General features: G+C 42.0%; 1 protein-coding gene across 1 annotated transcript in view; it reads left to right on the plus strand.

Moving 5' to 3' along the window:
- The window catches only part of LOC126149856 (farnesol dehydrogenase-like), a 103414-nt gene that overhangs the window by 35509 nt on the left and 44968 nt on the right, over positions 1–22937 (plus strand). Inside the window, exon 4 of the mRNA XM_049915837.1 lies at positions 4365–4494. Within this exon, the coding sequence (XP_049771794.1) occupies positions 4365–4494 (130 nt within the window). The remainder of the gene's footprint in view (positions 1–4364; positions 4495–22937) is intronic.

Below are 22937 nucleotides of genomic sequence, written 5' to 3' on the forward strand. Positions count from 1 at the left end.
ACGGAAGCGTCCGATTCCGCCCGTCTGCTTTGACCCATGAAGTCACAAATGTGGCGGAAACGACCATAAACCACGATTCCAACATGCGCATATAAAGTCGGTACGTACACATTATGAGGAAGAAAATGCATCGAAAAACAAACACACATACTTTCCACAAAAAGCCTAATGACACTAACGAGACAAGCACGGGAAATGGGGTGTTTTTGGGTGGGGGCAAACTAAATATAAACAAATTTAGACACTCACCCCCATACAAAACCTCACAAAACGATGAAAAAAACCGGCATCACAAAACTCCCCAAATACCACTAAACACAATATCATCTGGAATCGGACACTTCCCTCCACTTCCTTCCATTCCACTCTCGAATGACGCGTGGGAAAAAGGAACACCTAAATCTTTCCGTTCGAGCTCTGATTTTTCTTATTTTATTATGACGATCATTTCTTCCTACATAGGTGGGTGTCAACAAAATAGTTTCGCATTCGTAAGAGAAAGTTGGTGATTGAAATTTCGTAAATAGATCTTGCCGCAAAGAAAACCGCCATTGTTTCAGTGACTGCCACCCCAACTCGCGTATCATATCAGTGACACTCTCACTCCTATTGCGCGATAACACGGAACGAGCTACCCTTCTTTGCACTTTCTCGATGTGCTCCGTCAATCCTACTGGTAAGGATCCCATACCGCGCAGCAATATTCCAGCAGAGGACGGACAAGCGTAATGTAGGCTGTCTCTTTAGTGGGTTTGTCGCATCTTCTAAGTGTTCTGCCAACAAAGCGCAGTCTTTGTTTCGCCTTCCCCACAATATTATCTATGTGGTCTTTCCAATTCAAGTTGCTCGTAATTGTAATCCCTAAGTATTTAGTCGTATTGACTGCCCTTAGATTTGTGCGATTTATCGTATACCCAAAATTTATCGGATTTCTTTTAATACCCATGTGGATGACCTCGCCCTTTTCTTTGTTTAGTGCCAATTGCCACTTTTCGCACCACACAGAAATTCTCTCTAGATATTTTTTTTTTTTTTTTTGGAATTGGTCGTCTGCTATGCACCACAAAATAGTACATGTACTCACTTAGTCCATCACAAAGTTTTTTAAAATATTTCTTCGCAATTGGCAAACCACTACTTATTATTCTTATGGCCCTTTTCTGCAGTTTAAAAGCTGTGTCTTTGATTTCTATCTTCGATGCACAGAAAAGACTCCCATAGCCATTCCATATTAACTGGTAATAAGTATTCGCCCTTTGCTTAATGCTGCAGTGCTGTTTTACCTCTTTATGCTAAGTTCCATACTCTTTGAAACTTCCTGGCAGATTTAAACTGTATGCCAGACCGAGATTACAACTCTGGACCTTTGCCTTTCGCGGGAAGGTGCTCTACCTGCCGAGCTACCCAAGCACGACTCAGAACGCGTCCTCACAGCTTTACGTCCAAGGTAGGAGACGAGATGCTGTTGGGAAGTAAAGCTGCGAGAATGGGTTTTGAGTCGTGCTTGACCAGCTTAGTCGATAGGGCGCTTGCCTGCCGAAGGCAAATGTGCCGAGTTCGAGTCTCGGTCCGGCACACAGTTTTAAACTGTCAGGATGTTTCATATCAGCGCACACTCTGCTGCAAAGTGAAAATTTCATTCAGCATATTCTTTGTTTTCATCATGTGAGTGTAACGTTGTTGTCGTCAACAAAGTGAACACACGTATCCCAGCTCTCGATATATGGGGTCATTCCGTGATGATGCTACAAACTTCCAAGGGTGATGGAAAAGGATAAATGTATCAATTTAAGGTAAGAGACCCTCGTCCGGAAACGATGGAGACGAAAGCTAAAAACGAAAATGGTTCTGATACCTGCGACAGTGGAACACATGTACCGGTACTGTTGCTGGTAAGATTATGGCGCAGGCAACTTTCAGGAAGGTAGTACGAACCAAAACAAGGAAAAATGTTCAGTAACCATAGGCTCTCGGAATGACTATCTTCCGAGGTATGAGCACTTGTTCATCTTCAAAAATGGCTCAAATTGTTCTGAGCACTATGGGACTTAACATCTATGGTCATCAGTCCCCTAGAACTTAGAACTACTTAAACCTAACTAACCTAAGGACATCACACAACACCCAGTCATCACGAGGCAGAGAAAATTCCTGACCCCGCCGGGAATCTAACCCGGGAACCCGGGCGTGGGAAGCGAGGACGCTATCGCACGACCACGAGCTGCGGACTGTTCATCTTCGATTCTTTGAAAAACATCTCTTCTACAGCAAGCTATTTGGTTTTCACGTTTTTCTAGGACGTAGTACGGACGAAAACAAGAAAAGAAGTCTGCTTAAAATTGGCTCACCAACACATGCCTTAAGAGCTAAAGGCATTTGTTCAGTAGAAGAGGAATTTCCATAGGGACGAAGATGAACAACTGCTCATATGCCTCAAGGTATGCGTTTCAGAGCTCGTGTTTACTAGATTTTTTTCCGGTTTTGGTCCACACTACCTCCGCCCAAACTACGGAAAGCAAAGAGCTTGCAATAGAAGAGTCACACTGTCAGAAGTATCAGAACGATTTTCACTTTTAACTTTCGATTCAGTCGTTTTTGGACCTGGGTCCGTTACCTGAAATTGATAGAATTCCGCCTCCTCTACAACCCTAGTAGTTTGTGACATCATCACGGAATCACCCTGTGTTGTCCTTCAGCATGACTGCAACCCTTTTGAAACGACTTTGATGTTCACGTCCCAACAAACACTGCTCTTTAAACTGTAACTCCTAAGGCGCTTCCAGAGAGTCCACTGCACCACAGTCTAACATAACAGTCGCGAAACTTCGCCTCGATTTTGTTGCCTACAGCGCCCCAAGCGGCTGGTAGGTTGAACTGTGAGTTCGGCGCGATCGTGAAAGCAAATAGTGATTGATTATTTTGATTTATACAATGGTTTTTACCATCGGGAGCGTTTGTAGCGCAATAAATTGCAGCAACAACAGGAAGAAGACACCACAGCTGTCTCTTTTTAGGTTTCCTAAGGATCCTGAGAGGTATATACCATCATGTTACTAAACTGTATCGTCAGGGTTCACTTGCAAACTATATGTGTATAAATGATGAATGTATCGTTTTAGGAGCAGAAAATGGCTTGTTAATAGCAGACGAGAAGACCTTATGAAGAAAGACCCAGTTTACCTGTATAATAATATTAGGTTTTGTCCGCTACATTTCGAAGAAAACCAGTTCATGAACGCAGACAATAACAAACTCGTGTGGAATGCAGTACCCACACTGTTTGACATCCTAAATAAGCCACCTCAACTGACGATGACGAGGAAACTGCCACAAAGATTCGACAGTCAATCTAAAGCTGCAAAACAGTCGTATGGCACAGAAGCAGCCAGTTCAGCTCTCCATGTATCAGTGCCAGATTCGTGCGAATCGTCACCACAGACGTGCTTTGACGATAAAGTGGTAAGATTAAGTGCAGCTGTTCATGTCTTACAAAAGCGTGTGAAGTGTCAGAATGTGCAGATCGAGTGAAACTATTACCGGACAAGGAAAGTGCCTACAGACAGATTGTTTGAAAATTATTCAAATATTTGGTTTTTCGTGAAATGTAATGTAATCAGCTCATTATAATGTTTTCAGCATATTTCTGCCATTATTTGGTAGTTGCTTTACTCACTTTGAATAATATAAAGATTAAGGTCGTACTTGTGGCAACAGGTAACAATGACACACACAGTAGGCCTACAGAACGATAAACGAGCTGTCGATCGCTTTTGCATGTAGAGGTACATGTCTGTGCTTCTTACATGTGAATCTGTGTGTTTATATTCTTTTGATATCAACGTGGTAAGCTGCAATTCTGTCCAATGTCACAAGTGTTTCTTCACGAATGTGTTGTAGCTTGCCACTCTATTCATGGTTTTTGTCCATACTTGCCCTTGTTTTAGAATCATTAATAGAAACATATATGCCTTCCGATACTAAACAAACTCTTGGAGGCAAGAAAATAACTCGAATAATTCGGAAATTACGTAGGAAATGGATGTAAACAAACATTATGCTTACAACGCGTGTGACGTTCACCTTACCTGCCGCTTGGAGCGCTAGTGTCGCTCCATCTGTCAAGCGGCAACAACTTTTACAGCAGTGAGTGTCGCGACTGTTAATGTTAGACTGTGACTGCACCGATGTGAGCAGTAGATATCGATATGGCTGTGCGTTTACATACTGTGGACGCTGTTCTAGGCCGAATGTTTTGTTATTACCTAGTACAGTAATTCTTCTGTAAATCTGTTCAGGAAATGAACTCTAATTTCGGACACTAATGTAATTCCGTCAGTGACTCTGTGCGTATTTACGGTCCGCAGCGCGCTGGCCCAGAGGCTGCCCGAGGCGTCAGAGGGGGCGCTGTCGGTGGCCACCAAGCACGGCGTCCGCTGCCTGGCCGAGGGGCTGCGGAAGGACCTGGCAGGGCGCGGCGCGCGCACCAGGGTCACCGTGAGTAAACTGCCGTCCGTTGGTCGGCTACTTGTGCGCTATAAGCGTTATGATGTGGAACGAGTCGACGAAACAAACACGGAAAGCTAATACAGAACTAAAATAAAGATTATTTTTTACCTGGTGTTAGGGGTATGGGTGGAGATACTTCTATTCTTGAATGAGGACAGTGTACTGAACAATCTTATGCCAGTATTTATTTCATTTGCAGACTAACAAATATACACTACTGGCCATCAAAATTGCTACACCACGAAGATGACGTGCTACAGACGCTAAATTTAACCGACAGAAAGAAGATGCTGCGATATGCAAATGATTAACTTTTCAGAGCATTCACACAAGGTTGGCGCTGGTGGCGACACCTACATTGTGCTGACATGAGGAAAGCATACACAAACAGCAGTTGACCAGCGTCCTGGTGAAACGTTGTTGTGATGCCTCGGGTAAGGAGGAGAAATGCGTACCACCACGTTTCCGACTTTGATAAAGGTCGGATTGTAGCCTATCGCGATTGCGGTTTATCGTATCGCGACATTGGTGCTCGCATTGGTCGAGATCCAATGACTGTTAGCAGAATATGGAATCGGTGGGTTCAGGAGGGTAATACGGAACGTCGTGCTGGATCCCAACGGCCTCGTATCACTAGCAGTCGAGATGACAGGCATCTTATCCGTATGGCTGTAACGGATCGTGCAGCCACGTCTCGATCCCTGAGTCAACAGATAGGGACGTTTGCAACGCAGCAACCATCTGCACGAACAGTTCGACGACGTTTGCAGCAGCATGCAGTATCAGCTCGGAGACAATGGCTACAGTTAACCTTGACGCTGCATCACAGACAGGAGCGCTTGCGATGGTGCACTCAACGACGAACCTGGGTGCACGAATGGCAAAACGTCATTTTCTCGGCTGAATGCAGGTGCCTTTTACAGCATAATGTTGGTCGCATCCGTGTTTGGCGACATCGCGGTGAACGCACATTGGAAGCGTGTATTCGTCATCGCCATACTGGCGTATCACCCGACGTGATGGTAAGGTGTGCCATTGGTTACACGTCTCGGTCACCTCTTGTTCGCATTGACGGCACTTTGAACAGTGGACGTTACATTTCAGATGTATTACGACCCTTGGCTCTACCCTTCATTCGATCCCTGCGAAACCCTACATTTCAGCAGGATAATGCACGACCGCATGTTGCAAGTCCTGTACGGGCCTTTCTGGATACAGAAAATGTTTAACTGCTGCCCTGGCCAGCACATTCTCCAGATCTCTCACCAATTTAAAACGTCTGGTCAGTGGTGGCCGAGCAACTGGCTCGTCACAATACGCCAGTCACTACTCTTGATGAACTGTGGTATCGTGTTGAAGCTGCATGGGCAGCTGTACCTGTACACGCCATCCAAGCTCTGTTTGACCCAATGCCCAGGCGTATCAAGGCCGTTATTACGGCCAGAGGTGGTTGTTTTGGGTTCTGATTTCTCAGGATGTATGCACCCAAATTGCGTTCAAATGTAATCTCATGTCAGTTATAGTACAATATATTTGTCCAATGAATACCCGTTTATCATCTGCATTATTTCTTCGTGTAGCAATTTTAATGGCCAGTAGTGTAGCTATTAAGAGCAGTATGTTTTTTGATTACTTAGTAACTCCATGTACGTGTGGCACTGTCGAGCCATTAATGTGTATTTTGCCCTTGGGAGTTGGTCAGGTTTTGAAGTGTGGATACGTGGACGCATAACGGACAGTCTGTACTGACAGGCGTAGTACACTTTGCGGTGCAGTTTTGATAGTGTAGAAAGCATCAGGTAGTAAATTATGTGACGTGTTTGTGGGAAGACTGTTTGATGCAGAGGGAGAACAACTGACACACTGAAGTGGATACATATTCTACATCACACTCCGCAAACCACGTAATACTGTGTGTCGGAGAGTACTTTTCGTACCATTAACTGAGCCCTCCAACCTTGCAAGAATGATTGTCGGTAAGCCTCTGTATTGTCTCTAATTTTTCGAATTCTCTCCTCGTAGTAAATACGCGAGACGTACGTAAGGTGAAGTAATATGTTGTCCGACTCTTCCTGGAAAGTGCTCTCTCGAAATTTTAATAGTAAATCTCTCCATCATGCCCGACGCTTCTCTTTTAACGCCTACTACTGGAGTTTGTTGAGTATCTCCGCAACGCTCTCGCACCGACTGAACGATCCCGTGACGAAACGCACCGCTCTTCATTGGATCTTCCCTATGTCTTCTGCCAGTCCTACCTGACAGGGATCCCAGATAGATGAACAATAATCCGTCAAACAAGCGCCTTATAAGGCACTCCCTTCGTGGATGAGTCATATTTTCTTAAGATTCTTCCTATGAATCTCAGTCTGACACCTGCTTTTCCAAATACTTGTTTTCTGTGGTCATTCCACTTAAAGGTCGCTCTGCATAGTTACTCCTAGATGTTTTAAGGCAGATACTGTTTACAGTGGTTTGTCATCACTAGTGTTGCTGTACTGCAGTGCATTTCTTTTCCTATGAGCGCGCAGTATATTACTGTTATCTACGTTCCGGGCCAACTCCTAGAGGTTGCACCATTCATCAATTCTCTCGAGGTCATTTTACAAATCCTTACCATCTTCTGGCGTTGCTACTAGTGTTTTGTTATAGATAACCGCATCATCTGCGGCCAGTTTTAAAGAAGATCCGCGCTTTATACTATATCATTTATATGTAGGCTACTGTAAACAGTAACGGTCCTATGACACTTCCTTGGGATACTCCCGAAATTACTTTTACATCTATGGATTTTGTTCTGTTAACAACGACGTGTTGAATTGTATCTCCTCTGATACTCGCTAAGGTCCTTTTTTTTTTTTTGCACCAAACGGGACGGTGTTAAATGCCTTCCTGAAGTCAAGGAACGTGGCATCAATCTGAGCCTCATTGTCTACGGCGCTGTAGATCTCGCCGGCCAGAGTGACCGAGCGGTTCCAGGCGCTACAGTCTGGAACCATGCGACCGCTACGGTCGCAGGTTCGAATCCTGTCTCGGGCATGGATGTGTGTGATGTCCTTAGGTTAGTTAGGTTTAAGTAGTTCTAAGTTCTATGGGACTGATGACCTCAGAAGTTAAGTCCCATAGTACTCAGAGCCATTTTGAGCCTGTAGATCTCATGGAGGAACAGAGCGAGCTGAGTTTTCCAAGATCTCTGTTTGCAGAATCCATGCTGATTCTTATAGAGGAGATTTTCATTCTCCAAAAACGTCGTAATTCTTGAGCATAAAGATGTTCCATATAAGACACTAATGATCGCTATATTCTGTATTAAGGTACCAACGATCACTACATCTGTGTCTATACCCCTAATACCTCCTGTACCAATTTCCAGATCTTTTTCTTTTAAAATTGACTAATGAGTTCTACTCAGTAATTCCTCTATGCGACAGAAGGATTTTTTTCGGCGAAACAGTTTCAGTTCACATTTGAAAACACTTCAGCTATCTCTCAGCCATTTTATTTACATCGGTTTTCTGTCATAGCGTTTTGTAGCTGAATATTTCCATGTCAAAGTTAGTTTCATTAAAGGGTAATGCAGATGATTTTCCCTTCTAGTGCGTGAAGAACTCTGTTTATCTGAGAGTCAGATAGATTGTTGATAACGAAGTTCACGAGTGAATAAATGTACAGCGAGGCTATGGTTAATGTTCCCAGCTGCTTAAAGAGATACCTACATGATATACGTTTGGGAAATCCACACATAATTCTTTTGTGCAATGAATACTTTGTGCCTAAGCAGTAGTGAATAGTATCCCATAAGACGTCAATGAAAATACAGGTGGGCAAAATATGTTAACTTACTGACTTCCATATCCCCAAAGCTCGCAATTATTCTTGTGGCGAAAGTAGCCAAACCTATACGTTTTAGCAGATTACTTCATGGTTTTTCAGATTTCATAAATTTGCAAGCCTAAGAGCTCACAATTTTCTGCCCTTTTTGTTATTCCATGTTGGTATACTAAGTTAATAGGAAGTGGAATGATTTTGACAGTGTAGAAATGGGTGAACTGTGCTTTCCAAGGTTTAAGGATAGCTCATCTGCCTAAACTCGTTCAGTAAGTTCAACAAAATTATCATTAATTGTTGTTAATAATTAATTAATTATAATTTCCTTGTTGATGCTTCTTTGCTTGGCTTCACAATATTGCTTGAATCATCTGCAGACAGGACTGATTCTGCTTTCTGATTTAAATAGAATGGCAGATCATCAGAAACAGAAGTGGGCCAATGATCGGACCCTGTGGGACTCCCGTTGTAATTTCTCCCTACACATACAATGTGCAATCCTTCTTTGTATTATTCCAACAACCTACAATTACTTTCTGCATTCTGTTTCTGAAATAAGAACTAAACCAGGCATTTACTGATTTAAACATTCTATAAAAGTTCAACTTCTCTGATAGAATATTATGACTGACACAATCAAATGCCTTGGATGAGTAACAGAAACTCTCAGTTGGTGATATTTTATCACTTAAAAGTCTTATTATGCGCTTAGTAAATGTACAAATAGCTGACGCAATAGAATGGCCGTTCTGAAATCCAAACCGTAATTGGTTAAGTATCCCATTACTGCACAGGTTTATGGTAATCCTGAAATATATTACCTTCTCACAAATTTTAGAAAATGATGTAAGGAGTGACAGTCGTTGGTAATTATTGACATCTGCTGAGAAGTCGTCCTTTTTATAGAGAGGCCTAACAGTGACATATTTCACCCTGAATTAATGGTGAATTACATAAGTGACTACGAACATTACGTATTATAGGGCCACAACTTTTTATTGTCTTTTTAGAGATATTATCCAGCACATATTAACTTTTAATTTTTAGTCACAATGATCTTCCTTATTTCAGACAGAGATTGAGATTAATATTTATTCAGTGAATGTCCTCTGTATTGTTTCTTCACTGTACTGTTTTGCTTCCTCTTCTGACCTATTTGCACCAAATTTTTCATCTATTTTTAAAAGTAATTATTAAAAATATCTGCTACACTTGAAGTTTCTTTTACAATGCTCCCACTCTTTAACAGGAATAATATTCTATTTTGTCGCTTCTTTCCCCGTTTCTCTTTTAAAGATATTCCAAATTCCAAACCTATACGTTTTAGCAGATTACTTCATGGTTTTTCAGATTTCATAAATTTGCAAGCCTAAGAGCTCACAATTTTCACCCTGAATTAATGGTGAATTACATAAGTGACTACGAACATTACGTATTATAGGGCCACAACTTTTTATTGTCTTTTTAGAGATATTATCCAGCACATATTAACTTTTAATTTTTAGTCACAATGATCTTCCTTATTTCAGACAGAGATTGAGATTAATATTTATTCAGTGAATGTCCTCCGTATTGTTTCTTCACTGTACTGTTTTGCTTCCTCTTCTGACCTATTTGCACCAAATTTTTCATCTATTTTTAAAAGTAATTATTAAAAATATCTGCTACACTTGAAGTTTCTTTTACAATGCTCCCACTCTTTAACAGGAATAATATTCTATTTTGTCGCTTCTTTCCCCGTTTCTCTTTTAAAGATATTCCAAATTGATTTGATTTTGCTATCTGATCACTCAGGATATGTATACTACTAGTTTTTCATAACTCTTCTTAGTATGTTACAGTACTGTTTATAATAATAAAGTTTTTCTGAGACATTACTGTTCAATCTATTTTGCACAAGTACCTGTAGTGATCAAGGGTTTCGTTAATGCCTTGTTCTTGTTACGTTTAATTATTCTTTTTAGGAAAACTGCTTTCAAAAAAAGGATATAAACTCATTAATAAATATGTTGAATGTAGAGCTAGCATTAAGCTCATTGTATACTTCACCCCAATAAATATTCTTTTAAACTTTCTGTAAAAACTCCAGAATTATTAGAATTAATCAATGTTTTTATAGTGTTTCCAAACTGTACATTGTGCTAAGTTACATAGTGCAACCAACAGTGTATCGTGAACTGACAACCTGTTTAGTACTGGATAGGTATGTGTCTCTATGACTTATGCAAGATGAATGAATACATTGTCTATAAGGGTTCTACTTCTTAAGAAACTCGGACAGGGAGATTTATGACTGATACCAAATTGTAAGTAGCCAAAGCAATTTCTAGATCATTTTTTCTGTCACAATCCTTCAAGAAATTTACATTAAAATCACGATACATTATTACCTTCCTTCTGTCTGATAAAATCACACAATAATCGATCAAATTTTTTTATAAAAATTTCCAAGTTGTCCAGGACATACATAACAACAATAATAACAAATATATTCCCAAAAGTAACTGGCTTTTATATCCTGATCTGTATATAATTTGTTTATTTCTACATCTGTATTTATAATCCTTTTTATGGATCTGGTAACTCCTACTTTATCCATACTGGATTTACATGTATATGTAACCAGCTTTTAACCACTTACATTCGTATTTTCTATCCCTCTGTTTATATGGTGTTAATCCACAAAAATAACAACAATTTCATTAAAACTGTGAAGATCTTGTAAACAAATTAACAGCTCATTTACTTTATTTTGTACCTTCTAATATTTTGATGAGGAAAGATGAATTGGGACCCTCCGTTAGTTTGATTTCCTTTAATGCTATTTGTGTGAGTTCCAAATCGACCCAGTGACCGTGCCTCACCTGATCCCCATAACCACAGGGATTGGCCTTTGAGTGCCAGTCAGATAGCGACAGGCAAGCGACTGTCTCTGTAACTTTGGGCCAAGTGGGGGGAGAGGGGGGGGGAGGCAGCCTGGCTGCTGCTGTCCAAGGTGGACCATCAAGTGGCCCAACTATCACAGCATTGTCTCTGTAAGGGCACATATAGCGCTGATCTCGAGCACAGTTTTAATCTGCCAGTTAAGTGCACTATCTACATTATGGAGGGGCACTTGGAAAGCAAGTAATCATTGTGTCTTGTATTGGAAATACTTATGTATCTATTTTCATGCTGTACTGATATATTTGTGGTTTCTTTCTGTGATTTGGATTTTGAAAATTACAAATTTCTTTGGAGAGAACATGGCTACATGATTGACATTGGTAGCAAAGATTCTAGATTATATTTGCATAATATGCAATCCAAATGGAAAGATATGAACTGAAACTCACACACACATACACACACACAAGACTGCTGTTTGTCTTCAGTACACTGTCTGTGGTAAATTAAAGTTTTGTTGTCTTTAGTTTTGATTCGAATGTCCAAATGACCTTAGTAATGTTTTTATAGCTGTGGTTGTGTATTGCAGTATACAGTACTTTTTCAGGCATTATTTGTTCCTCCATTTATGCATGAAAAAAGACTATTCGTGTGATGGGATAATAATTGTTCAGTTTTCTCATGTTTGATAAAATTGTGCTACAAATCACTTTGGAAGCATAGTTTTATGCTCAGTATAATAAAGGTGTTAATTTAATACATATATCTGCCTTAACCTTTCCGTGGTTGTTATCATTTCTTCCGACCTACAGAAGTGATTTGAGTATTTCAGAAGTTATTAGTATGTAAACATGCTACGAAAAAGTATGGGTCAAGTTTATACATACTTTGATGTGTATTGCTAATCATTGCTTCGTATTATGTTGATAATTTTCATGGTAGATCCATCTATATACAACTGAATAAAACGAATTTCATCATGTCAAAGGTGTTTCATCTTTATCTTTCGAAAGGCCTCATCAGTGGCCTGAAATATGTACATAGTTACGTGTATACAATTTGGTTTTACACATTAGACAATGTACTCTGTTTTAATTTACACATTAGACACTATACGTGGAGGCTCTAAACACTTCTGTGACTTTTTGATGTGCTATAACGTAATAATAGTTCAAATTTCTACTTATGAGACTTGTAGATGCAACTCTGCAAGTGCTCTTGTTCTAAATTTAGAGCTATGCCTCAGAACAAGAATACATGTAGAGCAGCATCTACAAATATCGAAAGTGGAAATTTGGACTATTATCACATTATAGAAAACTGACAATGACAGAGCAACGAAAGTTAAAGATCACCTCCTGTTTTCTTTATTTTCCTTCATGAGAAAGAGCAAGTGATTTTGTACTAGGTATGGTTTTGTTTGTATGGGAGACTCTCTATATAGAGTTTTTAAAAAAAGGAACTTGAGAATACTAATGTCAAACACTCGCAGATTTTTATTATATTTAGTATTTGATGGTTTTTGGTTATCCTTGGCAATGTAAATTTGTGTATTTGCTTCTCTTTTTATTTTTTGTCAATAATTATAAATAAGAAATTTTTAGTGTATTAGAAATCCAGAATGTAAGTAATTAAAAAAGGAGAACAGGCTGTAACTCCCACATAGTTGATTATACACATGTACTACTTCAAGTACTAGAAACATCCATATGCATTTGTTTCCAGAAGTTAACTTAGTCCTCGAGTGTGAGACAAAATAATCTAGAATTGTTTTCTTTTCTAGGCAGCTTCACAGTGTTTTAACAAAATGGTGTCTCAAATACTTCCTGTAAGACAGATGGATTCAGATATTGCAAATGACTTAGCGCCATGCAGAGATCTGGGCAATTGTGAAAAAGGATTCGATTCAGTGAGAGAATTCCAACGTGATCAGCAAAGACTGCTGAATATACACGTTGATTACGACCTTGAAAGAGATTGGCTTCTACTATGAAATTTGGGTTCCTGCAAAAACACTCCTGTGATCTTTTTGCAAAAAGGAAATGGCTTATGTGTTTTTGTTAAAGCAACAGAATCTCAGTTAAGAAAGTTAACGTAATGTGTATTTTTACCAGGACATAAATTGTATTCAGTATTTCAGATTGAGGTTCTTAAGGGACTTGCTGCTGTGTTATTTAAGTCTGCATCTATGTCATCCATACTCTGCAAACCACAGTTAAGTTGATGGCAGTGTGTAGTTCCCATTATTAATTTCTCCATGTGCTCCACAACTGTTTCTTTAATTAATGAAAATTCCACTCCAGTGGCTCTGTAGAACTCTATTAGTTCACAACCAGTTTAGGTTTTTTTGTTAAGCCATTCTGAAATGGATGTGAAAGTACCGTACATACGATGGATCTACACGCGTATATGATTGAAGATGAAAAAAACAAGGTTTACGTATGTTTATGCACAGGTAGTCTATAAAACTGGCATAGGAGAAGTAATATCCAGAAGAATGGCTTAACAAAAAAGTCGAATCCGGTAGTGATCTAAATAAAGTTCTGGAGAGCGACTGGAGCCACGTTTTCACTGATTATTGCCTTTGGTTCAGTTCTTACTCCTGTTCCCATTCCACTCACGTGTCTAACGCTTGATAAATTACTGCATAAATGCCTCTATGTGCGCTGCAATCAATCTCTCTTCGTGATCCCTACAGGATCGACACTTAGAAGATAGTGATACATTCTTAGATTCCAACTTAAAGCCCGTTCCTGAAGCTTTGTACTTAGGATTTCTGGGGACAATTATCGCCTATCTTCAAGCGTCTGCCAGTTCAGTTTCTTCAGCGTCTCTGTGACACTCTCCCATGGCTCAAACAACCGCGAGACCATTTGGGTTTCTCTGTGTGCGTTGAATATACCCTGTTGGTGCTATTTCGTGTTGGTCCCACACTCTTAGACAGGATTCTATTACGGATCCACGAGCGTATTGTAAGCAAATCCTTCGGAGACTGAACTTACTTTCTTAGTACGCTACAAATAAACCGAAGTCTGCCACCTGCTTCACCTACAAGTGAGTCCATGTGACTGTTCCATTTCATTTCCCTATAGACTGTTACTCTCTGGAACGTGTTTGAGTTGAGCGATTCCAGTTGTAACTCACTTATATTGTTTTCGTAGGATACTACATTTTATTCGTTTCGCGTAGTGCTCAATTTTACAATTCTAAACAGCTGTAGCAAGATGACAATCTTTGCGTCACTTCGAAGTCTTATCAAGATCTGACTGAATATTTGACTAGTTTTTTTTAGGTCGTACTACATCACGGACGACCATATCATTTGTGAAATGTCTAAGTTACCGTCCAGAAGAACGTTTGGAGAAAGAGTCAACTCAGGTTTGCCAGGCATTAGTCATTCTTCTCTAAAGCCTTAGAAAGTTTTTATGTATATAGCCTGAAGGGGCGAGTGAACATTTTTACCGAGGCTGGGAATGGAAGCGGGTCTCCTGTTTACGAGGCAGGTGCGTTAGCCACGGTTAGCCTTGGCACACCGGTTCACACAATTTATAGGATCCCTCCGTAATCCATATTCTCAGAACCACCCCAGTTTTCTTTCAGTTCCCCCTTACACATGAACAGAATAGCCGGGGCTCAGTCAATATACACTCCTGGAAATGGAAAAAAGAACACATTGACACCGGTGTGTCAGACCCACCATACTTGCTCCGGACACTGCGAGAGGGCTGTACAAGCAATGATCACACGCACGGCACAGCGGACACACCAGGAACCGCGGTGTTGGCCGTCGAATGGCGCTAGCTGCGCAGCATTTGTGCACCGCCGCCGTCAGTGTCAGCCAGTTTGCCGTGGCATACGGAGCTCCATCGCAGTCTTTAACACTGGTAGCATGCCGCGACAGCGTGGACGTGAACCGTATGTGCAGTTGACGGACTTTGAGCGAGGGCGTATAGTGGGCATGCGGGAGGCCGGGTGGACGTACCGCCGAATTGCTCAACACGTGGGGCGTGAGGTCTCCACAGTACATCGATGTTGTCGCCAGTGGTCGGCGGAAGGTGCACGTGCCCGTCGACCTGGGACCGGACCGCAGCGACTCACGGATGCACGCCAAGACCGTAGGATCCTACGCAGTGCCGTAGGGTACCGCACCGCCACTTCCCAGCAAATTAGGGACACTGTTGCTCCTGGGGTATCGGCGAGGACCATTCGCAACCGTCGCCATGAAGCTGGGCTACGGTCCCGCACACCGTTAGGCCGTCTTCCGCTCACGCCCCAACATCGTGCAGCCTGCCTCCAGTGGTGTCGCGACAGGCGTGAATGGAGGGACGAATGGAGACGTATCGTCTTCAGCGATGAGAGTCGCTTCTGCCTTGGTGCCAATGATGGTCGTATGCGTGTTTGGCGCCGTGCAGGTGAGCGCCACAATCAGGACTGCATACGACCGAGGCACACAGGGCCAACATCCGGCATCATGGTGTGGGGAGCGATCTCCTACACTGGCCGTACACCACTGGTGATCGTCGAGGGGACACTGAATAGTGCACGGTACATCCAAACCGTCATCGAACCCATCGTTCTACCATTCCTAGACCGGCAAGGGAACTTGCTGTTCCAACAGGACAATGCACGTCCGCATGTATCCCGTGCCACCCAACGTGCTCTAGAAGGTGTAAGTCAACTACCCTGGCCAGCAATATCTCCGGATCTGTCCCCCATTGAGCATGTTTGGGACTGGATGAAGCGTCGTCTCACGCGGTCTGCACGTCCAGCACGAACGCTGGTCCAACTGAGGCGCCAGGTGGAAATGGCATGGCAAGCCGTTCCACAGGACTACATCCAGCATCTCTACGATCGTCTCCATGGGAGAATAGCAGCCTGCATTGCTGCGAAAGGTGGATATACACTGTACTAGTGCCGACATTGTGCATGCTCTGTTGCCTGTGTCTATGTGCCTGTGGTTCTGTCAGTGTGATCATGTGATGTATCTGACCCCAGGAATGTGTCAATAAAGTTTCCCCTTCCTGGGACAATGAATTCACGGTGTTCTTATTTCAATTTCCAGGAGTGTACATAAAAGCATATCTGTGTGGGACCATTAAACTCGCTCATATAGTCTTATTTCATTTGTATAAGTACCTGCTCCTGGGTTTCAGGCTGGGTCCCCCATTTACGTTCGATGCTGAGGTGCCATTTCAGAACGTGGAGAGCCTCGGCAATTATGTTCGTATGTAAGAGGGAATTTACTGTATACTGTGCCGGTAGTGAGAATTTGGATCGAGGATGGATGCGTGACGGGGTAATCTGTACAATTGTGTGAACTGCTGTGCCAAGCTGGCTTAACGGCTGACGGGCCTGCCTAGTAAGCAGGACACTCGGGTTCGATTCCCGGTCTTGGTACAATTTTCACTCGCCGCCTCAGTCTATATATACTTAAAATCATACCTCTATGGGATTAGTAAAGTCTCTGAAATTGTGTCACTTCATTCTTATCAAAAAGGCTTGTGAAGTATTGTTCTCGTCTAAAATGTCAGAAAGGTTCGAAATAAGATTCAGAAGACTGCATACAACGACAGATTTATCAAATAAAAATAAAAATTTCTGACCAGACTCCTGTTTCTAGTGAGTTTAACCAGATGCGTTTGTACAGCAACATTGTAATGCTCGCAAGCCCTAATAGTGTTCTGGGCCTACTGCGTGCACTGAATTAAAAAAAAAAAAAAAATGGGAGCTTCGACAAATACTGACATTTGCAAATGTTAATATTTGCTCAAAAATTTGGTAGATGCCAAGAGTGGCTTCTGCATTTACAATTTCAATCAGAATTTTAACAAAAGCTAAAATGCTTAAACGGTGCTTTTTTGTATTACCAATACCTAGAGAGATGAAAGGAAAAGCCGATTTTGAAGACATAAAAAAGGGAGCTGTGACTTTCTTTGAGGACTATGAATTTAGTCGAAATTAAAGTACCTTAAGCGGACTGTTACGTGAAACAAAATAAATTTTTCTGAAGATATACTTCATACTCAGACTAACCCATACACACCCAGAAGCTTTTGCCCACGGAGTTGTATGATGTCATTTATTAGTGACCACAAATAACAACTGTAACAGTAATTCGTAGTTGTCAGGTCTGGAAAGAGGTTTTTACAGTAGACCAACAGTGACTCCGTGGACAAATAACGTCGTACACTACTATGGTACAGGGATAATCAATATAAAACGTATTTTACGGTAATCAGTGTTTATTAACAGAAATTAGATATTAGAATATATTATCACAACGTATGAACTAATACGTAGTCATATCGAGTAAGTAAGAAACATGAAACATGATATCATTGTGCATGAAACTGTGCAAAGTATTTGTCATGCAAATGCACGTTACATCTGGGACACGATTTGACAGTTTTATTTCCTCTTCTGTTTGACCTGTGAGAATTGTATGTTTAGCTAAATGGGCTCTTACAGAAACAAGTACAGGAGTCCTCATTTGCTGCTGTGGCTCACTCTGCGTTTTAGAATTGCCATAAAGACCTTGTAACATATCGGCGTAAGTTCAGAGTGTCTTCATTCGCTCCCAATGACCTACCAAACAATGAAGAATAGTTGACTGCGACGTCTACTAGCCTCATCATAATTGGGATGTACCAGTTTTAGGCATATGACCGGGTTCCTAGGAGGAAGTTATTGTCTGTTCTACAAGATTATGGAATAGGAGGCAAACTTTTGCAAGCAATTAAAGGTCTTTACATGGATAGTCAGGCAGCAGTTAGAGTTGACGGTAAATTGAGTTCATGGTTCAGAGTAGTTTCAGGGGTAAGACAAGGCTGCAACCTGTCTCCACTGTTGTTCATATTATTTATGGATCATATGTTGAAAACAATAGACTGGCTGGGTGAGATTAAGATATGGGAACACAAAATAAGCAGTCTTGCATATGCGGATGACTTAGTTGTGATGGCAGATTCGATTGAAAGTTTGCAAAGTAATATTTCAAAGCTAGATCAGAAATGTAAGGACTATGGTATGAAGATTAGCATCTCCAAAACGAAAGTAATGTCAGTGGGAAAGAAATATAAACGGATTGAGTGCCAAGTAGGAGGAACAAAGTTAGAACAGGTGGACGGTTTCAAATACTTAGGATGCATATTCTCACAGGATGGCAACATAGTGAAAGAACTGGAAGCGAGGTGTAGCAAAGCTAATGCAGTGAGCGCTCAGCTACGATCTACTCTCTTCTACAAGAAGGAAGTCAGTACCAAGACTAAGTTATCTGTGCAACGTTCAATCTTTCGACCAACTTCGTTGTATGGGAGCGAAAGCTGGGTGGATTCAGGTTACCTTATCAACAAGGTTGAGGTTACGGATATGAAAGTAGCTAGGATGATTGCAGGTACTAGTAGATGGGAACAATGGCAGGAGGGTGTCCACAATGAGGAAATCAAAGAAAAACTGGGGATGAACTCTATAGATGTAGCAGTCAGGGCGAACAAGCTTAGATGGTGGGGTCATGTTACACGCATGGGAGAAGCAAGGTTACCCAAGAGACTCATGGATTCAGCAGTAGAGGGTAGGAGGAGTCGGGGCAGACCGAGGAGAAGGTACCTGGATTCGGTTAAGAATGATTTTGAAGTAATAGGTTTAACATCAGAAGAGGCACCAATGTTAGCACCGAATAGGGGGTCATGGAGGAACTGTATAAGGGGGTCTATGCTCCAGACTGAACGCTGAAAGGCATAATCAGTCTTAAATGATGATGATGATGATGATGATGATGACTAGTTTTTGCCTCTTATTGACTCTTGTAAGCTCCGATATCAGCATCTAGTCTGTCTACTGAGCCTACAAATCGGTTGTACTGATGCACAACGTTTGTCTGACCAATATCAATTTTCTGTTTAGTAGCGACTGAATATCGGTGTGCTTCTAATATGCGATGTACTCCTCAATTCATTAGATAGCAGTGTAACCCCGCAGTTGTTCCATGGTATGCCGTAAGCCTGCCGTTGTGGCCGAGCGGTTCTAGCCGCTTCAGTCTGGAACCGCGCTGCTGCTACAGTCGCAGGTTCGAATCCTACCTCGGGCATGGATGTATGTGAACTCCTTAGGTTAGTTAGGTTTAAGTAGTTCTAAGTTTAGGGGACTGATGACCTCAGACGTAAACTCCCATAGTGCTCAGAGCCATTTGAACCATTTTTTTCGTACGGCGTATATACTCGTATCATCGTTTGTGTCCAGCCCGTAGCCATAAAATCCTCTGGTTTGTTTTCTACAAAACGTGACCTCCATTAGTGGACATTTGTCTACTCCATTCCGACAAACAGCTCCAGTAGTTGTCATATTCTTTCGCTGCGAAGCAGTTAGTAATCCTTGGGACGTTAAGAGATTGTCGCAATCAAGAGAATATTATGAGTCTGGATATTCATTCTTTATTTGTCAGTCTGGTAACAACATGTTCTCCAAGGCCTGTAAATCGTGCTTGAGATCGTCCCTCACGCAATTCAACTTGCAAACAGTACCCTAAACGAGTTGCTGCAACCTGTGCTTTGAAAAACGGGTTTCCGTAAACATGGCGTTTACAGCTATGACGTCCATAACAGGGTGTCACTGATTCGTCAGTACTAAAGTTTTTCTCAATGGGAGCATACACGAGAAATTTTTCGTTCATGATGTCGAACAATGACCAAATTTTAGCCATTTTGTCACTTAGGAGTAAACTGTTGTCTGCGATATGAAAATACCCGTGTATCTCTTCGAACCGGTTACGTCTCATGATTTGGCCACTAAATCATTGTGGGTATCTTCGTTGGTCTCCCAATAATGCGACGTCTAGGTAAAGGCGCGTAACCTCTGAGAATCTGACAGACAGAAACTAGTGTTATGGTTTCCAACGGCGCACATTACCGTGTGCCTTACAATGTGTTGTATGACGTCTTCGTTGAAAAATATATCAGTGAACTCGATTGGTTGAGTATCTGTATTGAATGCAAGCACTACTCGTGGAGGTGGCGGTGACCATTCATCCTGCTGGGGAAGCAAATCGCTCTTTGTTGATAAATCTTCCGGGTTATATTGCCGTGGTCCATGGAATTCTTTGTCAATTTGCGTGGCCTGGAGTTACGCCGTCTTTTATGTCGTAAAGAAAGGCCAGCAGAATTATTGTCAGACGTGTTGGATTACCCAGACTGTTCATCAGTACGATGATGTCGCCACCGTGACCTGTGTGAACTGGTCACAGATGTCGTTGGGATAGGTTCACAGATCTGAGAAATAGTGGTAGGACTGACCTCAGTGATGGTAGTAGGGGGACTAAGTATGTTTCAGTACATTTTGTTAGTGCAGGGTGCCTACATCAGGGGCAGGTATGCACTCGGGAGCAAACCTACTCTTCTTCTTTGATTGACAGGTACTTAACCTATTGTTCTCCTCTGATTGACAGGAACTTAACCTATTGTCCTGCTAAAAGGATCCTTCCTTTTGACTGACAGGCACTTAACCTATTGTTCCCCCTCCCCCCTCCCAACCCCCTCCCTCCTCAGGAAAACTCCAACCCACCCGTCCCCCTTGCTGTTACAGGTACACTTTAAGGTCTGAGTTATTGGAATAGCCCCTCTCATTCTTATCAGTTTGACTGACTAACGTCAATCAAAGGAGAACAATAGGTTTTCCCCTGAGCGCATATCTGCCCTTGATATAAGCAACCTGTACTAACAAAATGCACTGAAACACACTTAGACCCCCTATTGATGGTTGCGTCATGATAATACTTTTTGCGTAGTACTGCCATCTTGGCTGGAAAGAGTAACTGATTTCCTTTCAACCTATTTATGCCGTCACAAACCTCTGATGTTTCTGTCTGATGTTGTACCTCTGCGAGGTGGAGCCATGTAAACATCTATGCCTTGGACATCTTTATCTCACCTACACCCTCCAGTAATTCGGCTATTTCATTAGTAGTAAGCACGTTACTGGACCTAAGAAATAAAATAATAAGAATGTCAAGCATAATATATTCTCATGGGGTAGTTACAGATCCACAAATACACTACGGGCCATTAAAATTGCTACACCACGAAGATGACGTGCTACAGACGCGAAATTTAACCGGCAGGAAGAAGATGCTGTGATATGCAAATGATTAGCTTTTCAGAGAATTCACACAAGGCTGACGCCGGTGGCGACACCTACAACGTGCTGACATGAGGAAAGTTTCCAACCGATTTCTCATACACAAACAGCAGTTGACCGGCATTGCCTGGTGAAACGTTGTTGTGTTGCCTCGTGTAAGGAGGAGAAATGTGTACCATCACGTTTCCGACTTTGATAAAGGTCGGATTGTAGCCTATCGCAATTGCGGTTTATCGTATCGCGACATTGGTGCTCGCGTTGGTCGAGATCCAATGACTGTTAGCAGAATATGGAATCGGTGGATTGAGGAGAATACGGAACGCTGTGCTGGATCCCAACGGTCTCGTATCACTAGCAGTCGAGATGACAGGCATCTTATCCGCATGACTGTAACGGATCGTGCAGCCACGTCTCGATCCCTGAGTCAACAGATGGGGACGTTTGCAACACAACAACCATCTGCACGAACAGTTCGACGACGTTTGCACCAGCATGGACTATCAGCTCGGAGACCATGGCTGCAATTACTCTTGACGCTGCATCACAGACAGGAGCGCCTGCGATTGTGTACTCAACGACGAACCTGGGTGCACGAATGGCAAAACGTCATTTTTTCGGATGAATCCAGGTTCTGTTTACAGCATCATGATGGTCGCATCCGTGTTTGGCAACATCGCGGTGAACGCACATTGGAAGCGTGTATTCGTCATCGCCATACTGGCGTATCACCCGACGTGATGGTAAGGTGTGCCATTGGTTACACGTCTCGGTCACCTCTTGTTCCCATTGACGGCACTTTGAACAGTGGACGTTACATTTCAGATGTGTTACGACCCGTGGCTCTACCCTTCATTCGATCCCTGCAAAACCCTACATTTCAGCAGGAGAATGCACGACCACATGTTGCAGGTCCTGTACGGGCCTTTCTGGATACAGAAAATGTTCGACTGCTGCCCTGGCCAGCACATTCTCCACAACTCTCACCAATTGTAAACGTCTGGTCAATGGTGGCCGAGCAACTGGCTAGTCACAATACGCCAGTCACTACTCTTGACGAACTGTGGTATTGTATTGAAGCTGCATGGGCAGCTGTACCTGTACACGCCATCCAAGCTGTGTTTGATTCAATGCCCAAGCGTATCAAGGCCGTTATTACAGTCAGAGATGTCTGTTCTGGGTACTGATTTCTCAGGATGTATGCACCCAAATTGCGTGAAAATGTAATCACATGTCAGTTCTAGTATAATGTATTTGCCCAATGAATACCAGTTTATCATCTGCATTTCTTCTTGGTGTAGCAATTTTAATGGCCAGTAGTGTATATTTCACCTGATTTCAGTTAGAAAAATAAATTTGCTAAGAATAATTCGTATTTAGAGCTCCAAATCACATATATAATTAACTACAGCTGAATTTGACCAAGAAATAACGTAATACATATGAAATGCCTACAACTGTATGCACTCGGTCCCAAACTTTTTCCAAAAATGGACTTGTACCAACGTGCACTAATAACTATTATCTGAAATTATTCATTTACATCTACATCTACATGATTACTCTGCAATTCACACTTAAGTGCCTGGCAGAGG

This window comes from Schistocerca cancellata, chromosome 2 (assembly GCF_023864275.1).
Source record: "Schistocerca cancellata isolate TAMUIC-IGC-003103 chromosome 2, iqSchCanc2.1, whole genome shotgun sequence".
Taxonomy (NCBI): domain Eukaryota; kingdom Metazoa; phylum Arthropoda; class Insecta; order Orthoptera; family Acrididae; genus Schistocerca; species Schistocerca cancellata.